The sequence below is a fragment of the Heptranchias perlo genome, chromosome 24 (assembly GCF_035084215.1).
Source record: "Heptranchias perlo isolate sHepPer1 chromosome 24, sHepPer1.hap1, whole genome shotgun sequence".
NCBI lineage: Eukaryota > Metazoa > Chordata > Chondrichthyes > Hexanchiformes > Hexanchidae > Heptranchias > Heptranchias perlo.
Window position 1 is genome coordinate 4,529,556 of NC_090348.1, and position 20,659 is coordinate 4,550,214.

At 50.0% G+C, this 20,659-nt stretch overlaps 1 protein-coding gene across 1 annotated transcript in view; it reads left to right on the forward strand.

The window, feature by feature from the left end:
* LOC137341905 (uncharacterized protein C3orf20-like) overlaps nt 1-20,659 on the forward strand; it is an 88,792-nt gene that overhangs the window by 61,251 nt on the left and 6,882 nt on the right. The window contains exons 14-15 of the mRNA XM_068005411.1: nt 11,068-11,184; nt 20,334-20,476. Coding sequence (XP_067861512.1) covers nt 11,068-11,184; nt 20,334-20,476 — 260 coding nt within the window. The remainder of the gene's footprint in view (nt 1-11,067; nt 11,185-20,333; nt 20,477-20,659) is intronic.

The following is a 20,659-nucleotide window of genomic DNA, read 5'->3' on the forward strand; positions in this document are numbered from 1 at the left end:
GGACTAACAAGGCAAGGGAATACACAATGAATGGGAGGACCCTAGGCAAGACAGAGGGTCAGAGGGATCTTGGTGTGCAAGTTCACAGATCCCTGAAGGCGGCGGAACAGGTAGATAAGGTGGTAAAGAAGGCATATGGGATACTTGCCTTTATTAGCCGAGGCATAGAATATAAGAGCAAGGAGGTTATGATGGAGCTGTATAAAACACTGGTTAGGCCACAGCTGGAGTATTGTGTGCAGTTCTGGTCGCCACACTACAGGAAGGATGTGATCGCTTTGGAGAGGGTGCAGAGGAGATTCACCAGGATGTTACCAGGGCTGGAGCGCTTCAGCTATGAAGAGAGACTGGGAAGATTGGGTTTGTTTTCCTTGGAGCAGAGGAGGCTGAGGGGGGACATGATTGAGGTGTACAAAATTATGAGGGGCACAGATAGGATGGATACTAAGGAGCTTTTTCCCTTCGTTGAGGGTTCTATAACAAGGGGACATAGATTCAAGGTAAAAGGCGGGAGGTTTAGAGGGGATTTGAGAAAGAACTTTTTCACCCAGAGGGTGGTTGGAGTCTGGAACTCACTGTCTGAAAGGGTTGTGGAGGCAGGAACCCTCACAACATTCAAGAAGCATTTGGATGAGCACTTGAAATGCCATAGCATACAAGGCTACGGACCAAATGCTGGAATATGGGATTAGAGTAGACAGGGCTGATGGCCGGCGCGGACACGATGGGCCGAAGGGCCTCTATCCGTGCTGTATAACTCTATGACTCTATGACTCTAGAACGTTAGTTCTGATCCCATCGTGACAGTTTGAGAATTTGAATTCAGTTTTTTAAAAAAAATCGGGAGCTGGTGTTTTTTTAAAAGCTGGAATCAGTAAAAGTGACCATGAAACTGCCAGATCGTCGTAAAAAACCCAACTGGTTCAATAATGCCCTTTCGATATGCTGTTGGGTTTGATGAAGCGAGGGGGGAGGAGGCTCGTGTGGAGTAATAACACCAGCATGGACCAGTTGGGCCGAATGGCCTGTTTCTGTGCTGTAAATTCTATGTAACTGGGTAACTCATCGGCAAGTCCCTTAAGTGTGAGACCATTTTGACCCATGACACAAATCGGGGGTAATTTTAACCCCCAAGAACGGGTGGGTTGGGGGCGAGTGGGAATGTAAAAATTGTAAATAATGTAAAACCCGCCTCCAACCTGGCCATTTCCGGTTTTAACGGAGGCGGGTCGAGGGGCCGGCAGTAAAATCTTTTAAGGAAGCTGCAGGCCTCCATTTTAATAGGTTTTTCATTTTTAACTACTGGGGGCCGGGATTCCCGGGCCTTCTGCTTCTCGCCACGTAAGAGAAGGCGAGAAGGCCCAGATCATCAGGTGAGTGCCTTTATCGCACTGCTCGTGGGCCAGGAGGAGGAGAACTGTTTCCTCCAGGCCCAACGAGCTCATCTGCCCTGATCCCACACACCCGATCGGCCGACCTCTCCACTCCATGATCTCCGAGCCCCCCACGATCTCCGAGCCCCCCACGATCTCCAACACCCCCACGATCTCCGACCCCCCCACGATCTCCAACCCCTCCACGATCTCCAACTCCCCCTCCACGATCTCCAACCCCCCCCCCACGATCTCCAACACCCCCACGATCTCCGACCCCCCCACGATCTCCAACCCCTCCACGATCTCCAACTCCCCCTCCACGATCTCCAACCCCCCCCCACGATCTCCAACACCCCCACGCCCCACGATCTCCGACCCCCCCCACGATCTCCAACTCCCCCTCCACGATCTCCAACTCCCCCTCCACGATCTCCAACCCCCCCCCACGATCTCCAACACCCCCACGCCCCACGATCTCCGACCCCCCCCCACGATCTCCAACCCCTCCACGATCTCCAACACCCCCACAATCTCCAACCCCCCCACCACGATCTCCGACCCCCCCACGATCTCCAACTCCCCCCACGATCTCCAACACCCCCACGATCTCCACCCCCCCCACGATCTCCACCCCCCCCACGATCTCCAACTCCCCCCACAATCTCCAACCCCCCCACCACGATCTCCGACCCCCCCACGATCTCCAACTCCCCCCACAATCTCCAACCCCCCCCCCCACCCCGATGTCCGGCCCCAAGCACCCCGCCCCCCGATGTCCCACTTACCTTGCATCCACTCCCCAGCTGCTTTCCCGTCCAAACTGGCAGCCAGCCTGTCAATCATGCTGCCTGTCGGGTGGGAAACCTGCTGAAAACATTTAAAAGACGTCCTGATGATTTTGACGTACCCGAACTTCCGGGTTTCCTGTCCGGAAATCCTCCCCCCGCTCTCTTCGCAGCCCCCAGTAAATATCGGGGCCCAGGTGTCTGAATGCCAGACACGAGGGGTCATTTAAAGGGGCCTCATATTCATGCCGTTTGGCCAACTTTTCTCTGGTTTTCTGACGCACTGTTTGAGGATATTAGTCATGTTCAAACACTCCAATGGGCGTGACATCCAATGAGGATGATATTAGGGAAGGGGAACAAGCAGTGGGGATGTAAGTTGGACATTAGTGGACTACACGACATGGAGGAGTGGGCTCAGGTAGATAGCTTGGTGAAACCATCACTGCAGTGTGGGGCAGCAGTGAAGGCAGCAAACAATGGCCCGATTTTAACCGGAGGGCCTGTTTTTGGCCGGGTGAGTTCTGGCGTCAGTTCAGAACTCACCCGCTGCAGGAAAAAAAAATGCCCCCCACGGTATTTTAACTCCCAGGCCTCATCTAAACACCCCCCGGCCGACTTCCCATCCATTCCAGGCCCAGAGTCCGCCGAGACCCGAGAACCGACAGGATTGGCTGCCGTATCGTGCCGTGGGGAGGTCCCTGAGATCGGGAGAGGAGGGGAGGGGCCAGATCGCAGCAGGGGAAGCCTAAGATTCCTTTGTGGGGCCCAGGGAAGCACTCCCGCTCCTCCTGACCCCACAAGGAAAGTTAAAAGAGAATCGTAAAACTCCCTGACTGGGTGGGGCCTGACAGGAAACTCCCTGCCCGCTTCCCGCTCAGGCTGCCGAGTGAAAATTTCAGTCGGGTCCCGACGATGTCATCAGGACCCGCCATACACATGTTAAAAAGGACCCCGCCAGCATTGGGCAGGTGACCTTCCGCCTGCTCAGGAGAGCGGGTGAAAATCGGCCCATGGCGGGCAAGTTACCCGGGCGATTTTAACTGCCCAGCCGCCGGGCAGATGGGTTAAAATTGACCCCCCGAGATGTTAGGACGATGAGCCAGACTCGTAGAATATCAGTTTGTATCGAGCACCTGGTCACTGTTCTATGTGGGAATATCCTGAATTATGGAAGGAGCACAGGGGGAGGTAACTAGATTAATCCTGAGGATTAGTAGCTGAGCAATGAGGAGAAAGTAAGGTCGCTGGGAATATTCGCACTGGCCTAGTAAGACCTTATTAAACTTTTCAAGACTGTAAGCGGTGAAGATGAACTGAACTCTAATTAGTTGACATAATCGCAAAACCCCTTTAACCATGGGGAGCTCAGGGCAGAAGATAAATGGGTTATTTAGATTTAACTGCTCCGTACAGAAGATGGTGATTGTGTGGAACACACCACCCAGGCAGACCCTGCCAGCAAATTCAGGAAGGAGCTGGATCATTTTTTTAGAGAAAGAAGCAATTAAGGGGCATATGAGATAGGATGGGACTTTCTGAATTCTGAGATGGCCTTTCCCAATCCTGCACGTTCCTTTGGCGATACAATACTTTCCCCTCCCAGACAAATGTCAAGCTTGTAAAACATTGGAGATTGTCCCCTTTAAAACAAGGACAAATACATAGAGTCTACAGGCCATTCGGCCCAACTGGTCCGTGCCAGTGTTTATGCTCCACACTAGCCTACTCCCACCTTCATCTAACCCTATCAGCATATTCCTTTCCCCCTCTTGTGTTTATCTAGCTTCCCCTTAAATGCATCTATGTTATTCGCCTCAGCTACTCCTTGTAGCGAGTTCCACATTCTTACCATTCTTTGGGTAAAGAAGTTTCTCCTGAATTCCCTATTGGATTTATTAGTGACTGTCTTATATTGATGACCTTTAGTTTTGGTCTCCCCCACAAGTGGAAACATCTTCTCTACGTCTACCCTATCAAACCCTTTCATTATCTTAAAGACCTCTATCAGGTCACCCCTCAGCCTTCTCTTTTCTAGAGAAAAAAGTCCCAGCCTGTTTAACCTTTCCTGATAAGTATATCCTCTCAGTTCTGGTATCATCCTTTTGAATCTTTTTTGCACCTTCTCCAGTGCCTCTGTATCTGTTTAATAATACGGAGACCAGAACTGTTCACAGTACGCCTAGTGTGGTCTAACCAAGGTTCAGTACAAGTTTAACATAACTTCTCTGTTTTTCAATTGTGTCTCTCTAGAAATGAACCCCAGTGCTTGATTTGCCTTTTTTATGGGCTTATTAACCTGCATCGCTACTTTTAGTGATCTGTGTATTTGTACCCTGAGATCCCTCTGCTCCTCTACTCCATCTAGACTCGTATTATCCCAGCTGAATTTGCTTCCTTATTCTTTCTGCCACCTCACATTTATCTATATTGAAATTCATTTCCCAATTAGATGCCCATTCTGCAAGTTTATTAATGTCCTCTTGCGTTTTGATGCATTCATCCTTTGTATTAACTGCACCCCCCCCCAATTTGGGAGATAGATGGGGGAAGGGAGATTGGTGGGGGGCGGGGAGAGTGGTGGGGGGAAGGGGGATTGGTGGGGGGAAGGAGGATTGGTGGGGGGGCAGATTGGTGGTGGGAAGGGAGATTGGTGGGTGGGGGGAGGGAGATTGATTGGTGGGGGGAAGGGAGATTGGTGGTGGGGGGAAGGGAGATTGGTGGGTGGAGGGAGATTGGTGGGTGGAGGGAGATTGGTGGGGGGAGGGAGATTGGTGGGGGGGAGATTGGTGGGGGGAAGGGGGATTGGTGGGGGGAAGGGGGGTTGGTGGGGGGAAGGAGGATTGGTGGGGGGAAGGGGGGTTGGTGGGGGGAAGGAGGATTGGTGGGGGGGCAGATTGGTGGTGGGAAGGGAGATTGGTGGGTGGGAGGGAGATTGGTGGGGGTGGGAGGGAGATTGGTGGGGGTGGGAGGGAGATTGGTGGTGGAGGGAGGGAGATTGGTGGGTGGGAGGGAGATTGGTGGGGGGAAGGGAGATTGGTGGTGGGGAGGGAGATTGGTGGGGGGAGGGAGATTGGTGGGGGGGAGGGAGATTGGTGGTGGGGGGAGGGAGGTTGGTGGGGGAGGGAGGTTGGTGGGGGAGGGAGATTGGGGGGAGGGAGATTGGGGGGAGGGAGATTGGGGGAGAGGAGATTGGGGGGAGGGAGATTGGTGGGGGGGGGAAGGGAGATAGGTGGGGGGGAGGGAGATTGGTGGTGGGGGGAGGGAGGTTGGTGGGGGAGGGAGATTGGTGGGAGGGAGATTGGTGGGGGGGAGGGAGATTGGTGGGGGGGAGGGAGATTGGTGGGGGGGAGGGAGATTGGTGGAGGGAGATGGTGGGGGGAAGGGAGATTGGTGGTGGGGGGGAGGGAGATTGGTGGGGAGGGAGGTTGGTGGGGGAGGGAGGTTGGTGGGGGAGGTAGATTGGGGGGAGGTAGATTGGGGGGAGGGAGATTGGTGGGAGGGAGATTGGTGGGAGGGAGATTGGTGGGAGGGAGATTGGTGGGGGGGAGGGAGATTGGTGGTGGGGAAGGAGATTGGTGGTGGGGAAGGAGATTGGTGGGGGGGAGGGAGATAGGTGGTGGTGGGGGAGGGAGATTGGTGGTGGGGAAGGGAGATTGGTGGGTGGGAGGGAGATTGGTGGTGGGGGGAGGGAGATTGGTGGTGGGGGGAGGGAGATTGGTGGGGGGAGGGAGATAGGTGGTGGGGAAGGGAGATTGGTGGGGGGGGGAGGGAGATTGGTGGGTGGGAGGGAGATTGGTGGTGGGGGAGGGAGATTGGTGGGGGGGGAGGGAGATTGGTGGGGGGGGGGAGGGAGATAGGTGGGGGGAAGGGAGATTGGTGGGTGGGGGGAGGGAGATTGGTGGGTGGGGAAGGGAGATAGGTGGGGGGGAGGGAGATTGGTGGGGGGGGAGGGAGATTGGTGGGGGGGAGGGAGATAGGTGGGGGGAGGGAGATTGGTGGGTGGGAGGGAGATTGGTGGTGGGGGGAGGGAGATTGGTGGGGGGGAGGGAGATTGGTGGTGGGGGGAAGGGAGATAGGTGGGGGGAGGGAGATTGGTGGTGGGGGGAGGGAGATTGGGGGGAGGGTGATTGGGGGGAGGGTGATTGGTGGGAGGGAGATTGGGGGGAGGGTGATTGGGGGGAGGGTGATTGGTGGGAGGGAGATTGGTGGGGGGGAGGGAGATTGGTGGGGGGGGAGGGAGATAGGTGGGGGGAGGGAGATTGGTGGGTGGGGGGAGATTGGTGGTGGGGGGAGGGAGATTGGTGGTGGGGGGAGGGAGATTGGGGGGAGGGTGATTGGGGGGAGGGTGATTGGTGGGAGGGAGATTGGGGGGAGGGTGATTGGGGGGAGGGTGATTGGTGGGAGGGAGATTGGTGGGGGGGAGGGAGATTGGTGGGGGGGGGAAGGGAGATAGGTGGGGGGGAGGGAGATAGGTGGTGGGGGGAGGGAGGTTGGGGGGTGCGTGATTGGTGGGAGGGAGGGAGATTGGTGGGGGGGGAAGGAGATAGGTGGGGGGGGAGGGAGATTGGTGGGGGGGAGGGAGATTGGTGGGGGGGAGGGAGATTGGTGGGGGGGGGAAGGAGATTGGTGGGGGGGGGAAGGAGATTGGTGGGGGAGGGAGGTTGGTGGGGGAGGGAGATTCGGGGGAGGGAGATTGGTGGGGGGGGAAGGGAGATTGGTGGGGGGGAAGGGAGATAGGTGGGGGGAGGGAGATTGGTGGTGGGGGGAGGGAGATTGGTGGGGGGGAGGGAGATAGGTGGGGGGAGGGAGATTGGTGGGTGGGAGGGAGATTGGTGGTGGGGGGAGGGAGATTGGTGGGGGGAAGGGAGATTGGGGGGAGGGTGATTGGTGGGAGGGAGATTGGTGGGGGGGGAAGGGAGATAGGTGGGGGGGAAGGGAGATAGGTGGGGGGGGGAAGGGAGATAGGTGGGGGGGAGGGAGATAGGTGGTGGGGGGAGGGAGGTTGGGGGGAGCGTGATTGGTGGGAGGGAGGGAGATTGGTGGGGGGGAGGGAGATAGGTGGGGGGGGAAGGAGATAGGTGGGGGGGGGGAGATTGGTGGGGGGGGAAGGAGATTGGTGGGGGGGGAAGGAGATTGGTGGGGGGGGGAGGGAGATAGGTGGGGGGGAGGGAGATTGGTGGTGGGGGGAGGGAGGTTGGTGGGGGAGGGAGGTTGGTGGGGGGGGAGGGAGATTGGTGGGGGGGGAAGGGAGATAGGTGGGGGGAGGGAGATTGGTGGTGGGGGGAGGGAGATTGGTGGGGGGGAAGGAGATTGGTGGGGGGGAGGGAGATTGGTGGGGGGGGAAGGGAGATAGGTGGGGGGAGCGAGATTGGTGGGGGGGAGGGAGATTGGTGGGGGGGGAAGGGAGATAGGTGGGGGGGGAAGGAGATTGGTGGGGGGGAGGGAGATTGGTGGGGGGGGAGGGAGATTGGTGGGGGGGGAAGGGAGATAGGTGGGGGGGCGCGAGATTGGTGGGGAGGGAGATTGGTGGGGGGGGGGGACGGGAGATAGTGGGGGGAGGGAGATTGGTGGGGGGGGGAGATTGGTGGGGGGGTGGAGATTGGTGGGGTGGAGGGAGATTGGTGGGGGGGGGAGATTGGTGGGGTGGAGGGAGATTGGTGGGGGGGGGAGATTGGTGGGGGGGAGGGAGATTGGTGGTGGGGGGGAGGGAGATTGGTGGGGGGGGGAGGGAGATAGGTGGGGGAAGGGAGATAGGTGGGGGAAGGGAGATAGGTGGGGGAAGGGAGATTGGTGGGGGGGAGGGAGATTGGTGGGGGGGAGGGAGATTGTGGGGGGAGGGAGATAGGTGGGCGGAAGGGAGATTGGTGGGGGGGGGAGGGAGATTGGTGGGGGGGGGAGGGAGATTGGTGGGCGGAAGGGAGATTGGTGGGGGGGGGGAGGGAGATTGGTGGGGGGGAGGGAGATTGTGGGGGGAGGGAGATAGGTGGGGGGAGGGAGATTGGTGGGGGGAGGGAGATTGGTGGGGGGGGAGGGAGATTGGTGGGGGGGAGGCAGATTGGTGGGGGGAGGGAGATGGGGGAGGGAGATTGGCGGTGGGGGAGGAAGATTATTGGGGGGAAGGGAGATTGTGGGGGGAGGGAGATTGTGGGGGGAGGGAGATTGTGGGGGGAGGGAGATTGTGGGGGGAGGGAGATTGTGGGGGGAGGGAGATTGGTGGAAGGGAGACGACTGTGAAGAGGAAGAACAGTGTTTCACAACTGATGCAATGATTTTTTTTGACACACATGTCATTTTGTCATGTATTAATGGTGCCAAAGGGTTTTCCTGACATGGTTTGAGGGGCAAAAATATCTCATTAACTGCAGCACTCCTCTTCCTGATCTACACCTGGCCCCTTGGCAACTTCATCTGCGGGGCCAAGATCAGCCTCCACATGTACACTGACGACACCCTGTTCTACCTCACCACCGCCTCTCTCAAACCCTTGACTGTTTGTCCGACATCAGATCCTGGATCAGTGACAGCTTCCCCCAGCTGAACATCAGGAAGACCAAAGGCATCATGTTCAGCCACCACCACAAGCTCTACTCCCTTTCCACGGACTCCATCTCTCTCTCTGCCTGATACCCCCAGTCACTTCTTTCACTAAAAAACTATTCATCTCCATCTTGAATTTACTGACACCGTCCACTTCCACTGCCTCTTTGGGCAGACAGTTCCTCACATTCACCACCCTGTGCGTCAAATAGTTAAATTGAAACTGTTCACCGTTCCTCTGAGCTTAACTCTGTGCCTTCTGGTTACAGAGTGGTCACGTCAAACAGTTTGCGGTTTTGACCCTGGGCAGAGCTGTAAGCCACACCTCTTCACCGCCACCACCTCTGCCCCTATTGCTAACCCCTGTGATGTTGCTAACCTCTGCCCCTATTGCTAACCCCTGCAACGTTGCTAACCTCTGCCCCTATTGCTAACCCCTGCAACGTTGCTAACCTCTGCCCCTATTGCTAACCCTTGCAACGTTGCTAATCTCTGCCCCTATTGTTAACCCCTGCGACGTTGCTAACCTCTGCTCCTATTGCTAACCCCTGCAACGTTGCTAACCTCTGCCCCTATTGCTAACCCCTGCAACGTTGCTAACCTCTGTCCCTATTGCTAACCCCTGCGATGTTGCTAACCTCTGTCCCTATTGCTAACCCCTGCGACGTTGCTAATCTCTGTCCCTATTGCTAACCCCTGCGACGTTGCTAACCTCTGCCTTTATTGCTAACCCCTGCAACGTTGCTAATCTCTGTCCCTATTGCTAACCCCTGCGACGCTGCTAACCTCTGCCCCTATTTCCGCCCCTCCATCGCAGAAAGCCTGATCCATCTCTTTGCCACTTCCAGATTCACCTATTCTGCCTCTCATCCTCCTCCCTCCATAAACTCCAACTCCTCTAAAACTTTGCCACCCATTTCCTATCCCGCACTAAGCCTTGCTCACCCATCACCCGCTGGCCTATGTTGGCTTCCTGTCCCCTAACGCATTGAATTTAAAATCTTCATCTTAATCTATAAATCCCTCTATGGCCTCCATATCTCTGCCATATCAAACCCTATAACCTTTCCCAAATGCTCTGTTCTTTATTTTTTTATATTTGTTTTCAGGATGTGGCCAATGCTGCCAACATTTGTTGCCCATCCCGAGTTGCCCTGAGGTCAGTGAGTCAACCATGTAGTTGGGACTGGAGTCACATGTAGGCCAGGCCAGGGCTGGCAAGTTCCCTTCCCTGAAGGACAAATCATCAGATTTATTGAAAGAATGAAAGAAAGATAATTATGATATGTAGCATCTTTCACGACTTTGGGACATCCCAAAGTGCTTTACAACCAATGACGTACTTTTTAAAAAATGTAGTCACTGTTGTAATGCAGGAAATGCGGCAGCCAATTTGCGCACAGCAAGCTCCCACAAACAGCAATGAGATAATGACCTGATAATCTGTTTTAGTGATGTTGGTTGAGGGATAAATATTGACCAGGACACTGGGGAGAACTCCCCTGCTCTTCTTCGAAATAGTGCCATGGGATCTTTTACATTCACCTGAGAGGGGAGACGGGGCCTTGGTTTAATGCCTCATCCAAAAGACAGCACCTCCGACAGTGCAGCACTCCCTCAGTGTGGAGAGAGAGGTGGAAAGGTTTAGTGAGGGAGTTCCAGAGAACAGGGCCGAGGTGAATAAATGGGCAGCCACTAACGATAAGGTGAAGGGAGCGGGACTGTACAGCAGGCTGGAGGCAGAGGAGCTGGGTACGGTAGACTAGTGAAATGTCAGCCCAGATTATGTGCGAGTCTCTGGAGTGGGATTATGAACCCACAACCTTTTGACTTAGAGGCAAGAATGCTGCCCACTGAGCCCCGGCTGACACAGCCAAGAATTCCCAATTTGGCATAGAATTGGATTTGAACTCACAACCTCTGGATTACAGGTCCAGTACCATGACCATAACCACTAGGCTACTGTACCCAGCTCCTCTGCATCCAGCCTGCTGTACATTCCCACTCCCTTCACATTATCATTAGTGGCTGCCCATTTATTCACCTCGGCCCTGCTCTCTGGAACTCCCTCCCTAAACCTTTCCATCTCTCTCTCCGTCTTTAGGAACCCTCTCAAAACTCTTCAGATCTCTTCAAATAAGCTTTGGGTCACTCTCCCTAACCTCTCCTTCCTTGGCTTTGTGTCCACTTCCTATTTGTAAAGCCCGTAGGGCTGTTTCTTTATGTTAAAAGGTGTTATATAAATGCAAATTGCTGTTGATAACATTATCATCCCAGAACTTGCAGCTGTGTGACTCTGATGAAAACTGTTGATGTTTCTGTGCGTTCACACGGCTAGTCTAATGGTATTTCCTGTTTACATTTAGTGTCGGTACGACTCATTCCGAGTGATAAAGTATGACATCAGCACCGCAAATGACTCCACGGGCCAAAGCTCTGCATTACTGGTGGATAGGCACAATGTTACCCCTGGCATGTTCCTGGTAAGAGAGGAAGTACGGGATGTGGGAACTCAGAGAATGAGTTTATCATGAACTTTAAAAAAAAATGCACTATTTATGCTGATTGTAATTAGTTAGAAATGCAAATTCTGCTCAGTGAATGTCTCTCAGCAGTTTCAATCTGCACAGTGATTGTAGGAGCAATTGTCTAGGGTCGTCAACCGTGGTTGGATATATTCCGGGGGGTTTCATCACTTGACCTCCAACCGCCCCGCCCCCACACTCCAAACCGTTCACAACCTTGACGTCCTATTTGACCCTGAGATGAGTTTCCGACCACATATCCGCTCCATCACCAAGACCGCCTACTTCCACCTCCGTAACATCGCCCATCTCCACCCCTGCCTCAGCCCATCTGCTACTGAAACCCTCATCCAGACCTTTGTTACCTCTAGACTCAACTATTCCAATGCTCTCCTGGTCAGCCTCCCATCTCCCACCCTCCATAAACTTGAGTTCATCCAAAACTCTTCTGCCTGTATCCTAACTCGCACCAAGTCCCGTTCACCCATCACCCCTGTGTTCGTTGACCTACATTGGCTCCCGGTCTGGCAACCCCTCGATTTTAAAATTCTCATCCTTGTTTTCAAATCCCTCCATGGCCTCGCCCCTCCCTATCTCTGTAACCTCCTCCAGTCCTACAACCCTCTGAGATCTCTGCACTCCTCCAATTCTGGCCTCTTGCACATCCCTGATTTTAATCGCTCCACCATTGCTGACCGTGCCTTCAGCAGCTTAGGCCCTAAGCTCTGGAATTCCCTCCCTGAACCTTTCCGCCTCGCTCTACTCCTTTAAGATGCTCCTTAAAACCTACCTCTTTGACCAAGCTTTTGGTCACCTGTCCTAATATCTCCTTATGTGGCTCGGAATCATATTTTGTTTGATAATCGCTCCTGTGAAGCGCCTTGGGACGTTTTACTATGTTAAAGGTGCTACATAAATACATGTTGTTGTTGCCGCCATTGGTCACCTGACATGTCCATCATCGCGGTGCCCTGCCTTCCCGGCCAATTGGAAAGTGAACAGACTCTTCATTACCCGATTGGATGATTCTTGACTGTCAGTCAAACAGCCTTTTTTCCCATCTCCGATATTTTTATAACTAATAAATAAAAATGTTAAAAAACATAATTTTGTTTAATGCCCCAATGATTTTTCTCTGGTTGCTCGCAGCAGTATTCTGGGGCTACCCCCACCCCCGTTCCTGGTAGTCCCGGTAATCAGCAGCAGTAACGGTGGAAAACAGAGTAATACCACATACAAAAATGACAGGCAGGAAAATACCAGCTGGTCCGTCAAGCCTGCCCCATACCCATAATGGCCGGAGCATCACCGACTAATCCCTTCACCCCCTCCCATCCGCCGTGTAATCTCCTGGGAGAGGCAAAATAAACAGGGCCAATAAGGGGGAAAAAAACCTGGAAAATTCCTCTCCGACCCCCCACACGCGATCGAAACCAGTCCAGGAGATCACATGGACGGTGCGATCACATTAATCAGGTGTGTGGCTGGGCTCCAGCTCCCCACTGTCACTAACTCAGGGCAGGATGGTGAAGGGGCAGCCGGTAGCCTTCTCTGCTGGGGCAGGACTGCAGTAATAGGCCTCCCCGCCCAATTTCACCCCATGTCCTGCCCCATTTAACAGAGGACGATCCTGGCCAAAGAGTTTAGTCGTACAGATAGCACTCCCTGCTCTCGCTCCGGGCCTGCATCTCATCAGCTCGGGATCAAAGAGTTAGTGAATTCCGAGCTTTGTAACTGAGTACCCCTCATTTTTTTTAATTGGCAAAATTTGTAAATATGATTGTCGCCCCTCCTCCTTGTTAGATGTTCAGTCAAGGATGTTGTCTGCATGCACAGAGCTGCTGTCACGAGCGGCTAAAACATAGTCCTTGAGCAGAGGCAGTGCTAAAATGATGACTTGCAATGTTTCAAGGTAAAGGAAAATGTAAGGGGAGTACTTACTGTTCACCATTCTTACCAGTAACACCCCACAAAAAGCAATGAAGTGAATGGCTGCCTTATCTCTTTTTGGTGGTGTTGGTTCAGAGAGGAATGTTGGCCAGGGAGAACTGCCTGCTCTTTCTTTTAATTCAATCTTGTATATCTATATCTGGCTATCTGTCTATATAGCTATCTATATGTATGTAATTATGTAACTATACATCTATATCTGTCTATATATCTATCTGTATGTGTCTGTCTATCTATATATCTATATATATATATATTTATGTCTATCTATATATATCAGATATCTATCTATCTATATATCTATCCATATATCTATCTGTATGTGTCTGTCTATCTCTCTCTCTCTATATATATATATATATATATTTATGTCTGTCTATCTATATATATCTATATATCAGATATCTATCTATCTATATATCTATCCATATATCTATCTGTATGTGTCTGTCTATCTCTCTCTATATATATATATATATATATATATTTATGTCTGTCTATCTATATATATCTATATATATCTATATATCAGATATATATCTGTCTATCTATATATATCTATCTATGTATCTATAAATATATGAGGCAGGATTATTAGCTTTAAAGTCATTGCTAAAGACACATTGGAAGACACTCTCAACAGCCACCAAAGTAAGTGGAGCTGAGATTGGCAATAACTAACATTACAAACCACAGGCTTCACTTTTCCCACAGTTTTCTGACAGGAATCCAGCTACATCTTTTATTATGAAAAGGAGCAACTCCTCCCATCTCACTTTGCAGATACTATGTGTTTCTCACCAACAGACCCAGGCTGCCTATTGTTCCCATTGAGTCCCACACCCTGGACCCTGGTCATTGAAAGGATTCCAAGATAAAATATAAACAAGGTGTGTGAAAGGTTCTGACCTCCCACGATCTGTGGACTGCCAGCTCCGACAACCACAGCAAACTGGAAACTGCAAAAGATCTTTTTTTTCTAAGTCCTAAATGCTTTTTTTAATAGGGAATTTTTGTGCTCAAAGTGAGGAAGGGAGGTTTGTTCTGGGAATGGGACACTTTCCCACTTCTGGCACCCACCCTCAAAGCTCCTCTCTCCTCTGCTCTACATATGGGCCAAGTACATTGTAAAAATAACACCTCCTACTGCATCAGCATGAGTGTTCCCATTTCCTACACCAGTCATCTTTTTTGGCTTATCTGAGCAACACTACTCGTTTGTTAAATTCTGGGCGGCGTCGTGCTAGCAAGAGGATGAAACTACCAGGACCGACTAATAAGGCTGAGGGGTGGCCTAATAGGGGTCTTTAAAATAATGAAGGGGTTCAATAGGGTGGACATGGAGAAACTGTCTCCACTCGTGAGTGAGTCCAGAACAAGGGGGCATAAATATAAGATAGCCACTAATGGACCAAATAAAGAATTTAGGAAGAATTTCTTTACACAGAGAGTGGTGAGAATGTGAAACCTGCTGCCACATGGAGTGGTTGAAGCAGATAGCATTGGGGCATTTAAGTGGGGGGGGGGGCTTGATCCATAGATGAAGGAGAAGGGGGTAGAGGGATACAGGGGCAGGGTGGGAAGAGGTGAGTGGGAGAAGGCTTGTGTGGAGTAGAAACACTGGCATAGACCAGATGGGCCGAATGGCCTGTTTCTGTGCTGTAAATTCCATGTAATTCTACCTAAGGTACTCACAGGGTCTGGGCTGAGACTACCAAACCCACTTACCCCAGGACTTGCAGGTGGCAGAGAGGCAGAGTGAGAGGGAGAGTGGGAGAGAGAGAGAGAGAGGAGAGTTTAATTCAATCAGTTTTGATGCAATTTAAATGAGGTGAAAGGCAGTGATCGAACCAGCCCGATTTGTTACCACCCTACAAAAAAGGACACGGAACAGATAGCTGGTCCCCCGAGCCTGTCCCATCCTGGGAGGATGTAACCTACACCCCCCGTCACCTACCCTGCCCCCTGTAGTCACACAATCTCCTGGGAGAGGCAAGAAATCAGAGAGAAAAAACCTTCGGTTAATTTAGTACAAATTCCTCTCCGACCCATGTCCCTCCCACTATTTTGTTCAAAGCAACATTCCACATAAAAATGTTACAATTAGACTTTATCCCTTTCGTTTTGAAAAATGTCCTGGTGGAAATCTGTTCGTTGAGTCTGAGCTGGAGTTAAAATATTTAACATTGTATGTTCAAAGTAAAATCATCCAAGTGTCCCTCACACAAACACACACAGCACTTTGATGTAAACATTGGCTTAATTTATTAACAGGAGAAGGATCCCGTTATATGAGGAATGGTTTGCGGGGGAGACAGAATCACAGCGATGCAGCTGGTTCCCAAGGGCTGGCTGCTACTGTGGTCATTAGAACTGCTTCCTGCCATATGTGAAGTCCACCTTCTTTCTGTGGGTTGGCCGCCATTCCGCTGGAGCACGAGCAGAGCCTCAGCTTCATGCAGAGAAAAACAAGTTTCAAATGACAGCCCCCACATGTGTTTCCGTTTTGTGCGAGAATAATCAGAAGTAAGTGGGTTTATATTGTGCAGTTCGCCAGTAACACACAGGACTGCAATACATTCCCTACAGTTCGAAAGGGTCAGCTAACAGTACAGTCCCAGAGAGTTCAGCTGGGCTGAGCTGCTGTGCATTCTTTGCAACACAATTATCATCTTAATGTAACCCTTTCATGCATTAAAGTACAATGTTAGCACATGGAGCATACAACAGACTAACTCAGCAAACAGCAATTTATTGGCAAACTGTTGTGTTTGTTTAGATTTATATAGATCAGATTATAGAAACTGTCTGTCATACTGTAGAGCAATGCAGCTGTATTGTGTATCTGTCTGTGAGTGAGTGAGTGTGTGTGATTGTATGAGAGTGTACAACGTGTGAGTGTGTGTATGAGGGTGTTTGTGAGTAAGCTTGTGTGTGGGAGTAAGTGTGTGAGTACCTGTATATGTGAGTGTGTCTATGTGTGAGCGTGTGTGTATACATGCGAGCATATGTGTGTATACATGTGAGCATATGTGTGTGTACATATATATATGTGTGTGTGTGTGTATACGTATGTAGAGCAGATTTTCCTCCTGTTGCCCTGATGTAAAGAAGGGCCTGGTTGCAGCACATAGAGGACAGTTTGGCAGAGGATTGGGCACTGGTGATGGGCACACCCGATATTACTCTCAGTGCTGTGCCCGGGCGATTCTCGAAGCACGAAAACATCTCCCACCATCAACGAGACGTCCAGATGAATCTGCTCCAAGCCTTGTATGTTGCTTTAACTGTGTTAGCTCTCCCCATACATCCTGCGAATCTCATCAGTTTCAGTCAGTAATTGGATCATTTAGTCAGTTACACTCTGAATAGTCATGTTCTTTCAGGCCCTGAGTAGGATTATGTATAACTTCCTTTTGTTAGTCTTTAGCTGAGGGTTGAATATTCCAGCCCCTGTTTATACCCATGAGGAACAGGCATTGATTTCTGAACACCTTGTAAGGTTTTCATAGTTTTAATCCTCTACAAAATAAGTTCTTACTGATTTGCGTTGTTATTTAAATAAAATCTGCTCAGGCCCACCTGGTGCTCATCAGTCCCTTTTAAGAGAGAAGATCTCATCTGTAAGAAACGGTGCCATTAGCAGAGAGCCCAGGGACCCGGCTGCTGACTGTTAATTCTTATTTAATGGCAATTGCAACCTATTGTAGAAAATGACATTCAGCAGCAATTTAAGAAAATAAATAGTGGATACTCGTGAATGATTGAAAGGCAGTAATAAGAGAAAGGACTTGTATTTATACAGCACCTTTCACGACCTCAGGATGTCCCAAAGCGCTTCACAGCCAATGAAGTGCTTTTGAAGTGTAGTCACTGTTGGAATGTAGGCAACGGGCAGCCAACTTGCACAGAGCAAGATCCCACAAACAGTGAAATAAATGGCCAGATCGTCTGTTTTGTAAGTGTTGGTTGAGGGATAAATATTGACCAGTACACCAGGGAGATCTTCTTCGAAATAATGTTGTGGGATCTTTTATGTCCACCTGAGAGGGCAGACGGGACCTCAGTTTAATGTCTCATCCAGGACACAGCACCTCCAACAGTGCAGCACTCCCTCAGTACAGCACTGAAGTGTCAGCCTAGATTATGTGCTCAAGTCTCTGGAGTGGGGCTTGAACCCATGACCTTCTGACTCAGAGGTGAGAGTGCTACCACTGAACCAACCAATGAGAGATGGTCCTACCCCATTACTGTCCTCACCTATCATCCACTCCCACTTCTTGGCAGGGGGTCAAAGGGAGGCATCTCAATCCCTGTTCAGTGCTGAGTTAACGGATCAAAACAACGGCAACTGTGGTGCCACATGATTGGCCTTGGCGTTGCTGGGCGAGGGAGCGGAGCTGCATAGATATATATTCGTAAATTTCCCCATTTCTCATGGTCAGTTGACGAATATAAGATGGCCACAGAGCTGGGATAGAAACTCACTCCACAACACCACCTAGAGGCACGCACCTGCAACTACATTGCGATGTTTGACGGAGCAAAATTAAATGGGAAACGTCAGACAGGAAACACACGCCCTATCCATGATTTTTTATATATACAATCCCCACTGCATACATCAGGCACGTTTGTGCTAACACGAATAGCCCACTACACGCGCTGGACGGTATAACCATAAAAGGTGTCAGCTGTGGCTCAGTGGGTAGCACGCTTTGCTTCTTAGTCGGAGGATTGTAGGTTCAAGTCCCACTCCAGAGACTTGAGCACATAATCCAGGCTGACACTCCCAGTACAGTGCAGTACTGAGGGAGTGCTGCACTGTCTAGAGGTGCCGCCTTTCGGATGAGATGTTAAACCGAGGCCCCGTCTGCTTTCTCAGGTGGATGTAAAAGATCCCATGACACTATTCAAATGAAGGGCTGTGAGGTTCTTCCTGATGTCCTGGTCAATATTTATCCCTCAACCAGTATCACTAAAACAGATTATGTGGTCATTATATAATTTCTGTCTGTGGGATCTTGCTGTGCGCTAGTTAGCTGCTGCGTTTCCTACATTATAACAGTGACTCCACGTCAAAAGTACTTCATTGACTGTAAAACACTTTGGAACGTCCTGTGGTTGTGTAAGGTGCTATATAAATGCAAGTCTTTCATTCTCCCTTCGTTCCTTCCTTTGAAATAACTCCTGTAGTTGTTAACAGTACGAACAGCTGATTGAAGACCTGACTTTGCCTGAAATCAGAGGAGCTTTTAAATCGATAAATATTGAACTGCCCGAAATAGTCGATGTTTAATACGGTTTAAGCGCCCCATTGTAATTGACACCTGTGGTGATCATAGAATCATAGAAAGGTTACAGCACGGAAAGAGGCCATCAAGTCCGCGCTGGCTTTATGCACAAGCAACCCAGCTAGTCCCTTTCCCCGTAGCCCTACGCATTTTTTCCTTTCAAGTACTTATCCAGTTTCCTTTTGAAGGACATGATTGAATCTGCCTCCACCACCCCCTTAGGCAGTGCATTCCAGGTCCTGACCACTCGCTGGGTAAAAAAGTTTTTCCTCATGTCGCCTTTGGTTCTTTTGCCAATCACCTTAAATCTATGTCCTCTGGTTCTTGACCCTTCCGCCAATGGGAACAGTTTCTCTCTATCTACTCTATCTAGACCCTTCATGATTTTGAATACCTCCATCAAATCTCCTCTCAACTGTCTCTGTTCCAAGAAGAACAACCCCAGCTTCTCCAGTTTATTCACATAACTAAAGTCCCCCATCCCTGGAATCATTCTAGTAAATCTCTTCTGCACCCTCTCTAAGGGCGATGGCAGTGCCATTTGCCCGATCTAGGTGGCTGCCCGGGATAAGCCTGGTGTAAATGGTGGTGACTGTATAAATATAAACATACACCTGGAAAGAACAAGAGTAGACTTCGGGTGAAGCAGGGTTAGAGGGCACAAGTTAATTGGACCAGGGCACACAGACATAATCCAGTCCCCATTTTAAAGTCATACATTCTGTATTTAGATAAAATACTTCAATTTGATATTATTATTTATAGTTAAATAGCTAATCGTACAGTAATCTGGGAAGCATAGGAGTAGAGTTGGAGCATAACAACAGTGACTACACTTCAAAAGTACTTAATTGGCTGTAAAGCGCTTTGGGGTGTCCTGAAGTCGTGAAAGTCACTATATAAATGCAAGTCTTTCCTTCAGAGGTGTTTCTCTGCAGTGGAGGCTGAGGAGCTGGGAGATGCTAAAAGGAGGCCCTACAGCCCCATCACTGGCGGGAGGGTGTAATTACAGGGTGACATGTTTACATAGGCAGTTCCCAATATAAATGTGGACAGAGGAATTTCTAATGGAAAAAGTTGATAATAGGAAGTAAGACTTTGTAGACAGGAAATGATACAGTCGTATGATTTTTAATATATTATAGATATATCTGAATCCTTTCCAGTATCAAATTGTTATTCCCATGAGTTAGTTACAGGCAACTTCCAGAATGAAGAGAGAGGAAAAGATGAATATGGAATCATTCACTGTGTATTTTAATTTATTCTTTTAAAATATTCTTGAGGTGCAAATGTCATAGACTCATCATGTGATCACTAGTGTGCAAATATTAAAAATAATTGCATGCGGAGGGCCCATTCATTGTATTGAAGTTTAAATCCCAATCCCTGGCTGTAATGAAAATGAAACATTAATAGATCATTTTAATGGTGTGTAATTTTCTTGTGTTACCTGCACTAGCACACTCTAAATACCTATTCACGAATAAATAACTCTCTAGGATAATGAACCCCTTCATTGTGTAACTGCTTATACTCCTCGCCATTAATTCTGCATTGTTCCCAACCCCATGACCACAGGAACAGAGCCTTTGAGGCTCGATTTACCATCTAAAATACAGTGACTGTGCTGAGGAGTATGCTTTGAAATGTCCTACTTTCTGTACCTTTCCTCACTGCTTCTGTTGGGTTGCATCGAGTAGCTGGGTTCGAATCTGCGAGATTAAGGAGTGCCGGAGCACCCTGCGTTCTTTTCGTTCAGCTCCCAGTACAAGACATCCCTTGTTCAGAGTTGATAATGTCTGCCCTCCTCAGCCCTGTCACTGACTGACTGATGAGCTGCCTTCTTCCTGTTGCCAACAGATGTACATTAGAGGCAAGTTGCTGTTTGCTGACCACATTTTTAATGGATACAGTAACACGGTTAAGGATCTCAAGAAGCAAATTGCCAAAACTCAAGATGACTATTTAATGGGCCACCACTTGCTATACGACTTCAAATTCAGGTATTCTATTGACTGTTTATTGTCTATTCTGCTTTATGATATTCACCATTTCTAGGCTCGTTTTGCAGCCGTCACATTAAAAAATGTGAAGCACCCGAATTAATGTTAACATTAATTAATGTCAGACAGCCATTTGGTAATAGTGCCCAGGACACAGGAATTCTGCGAAGGTTTTGACAGGTA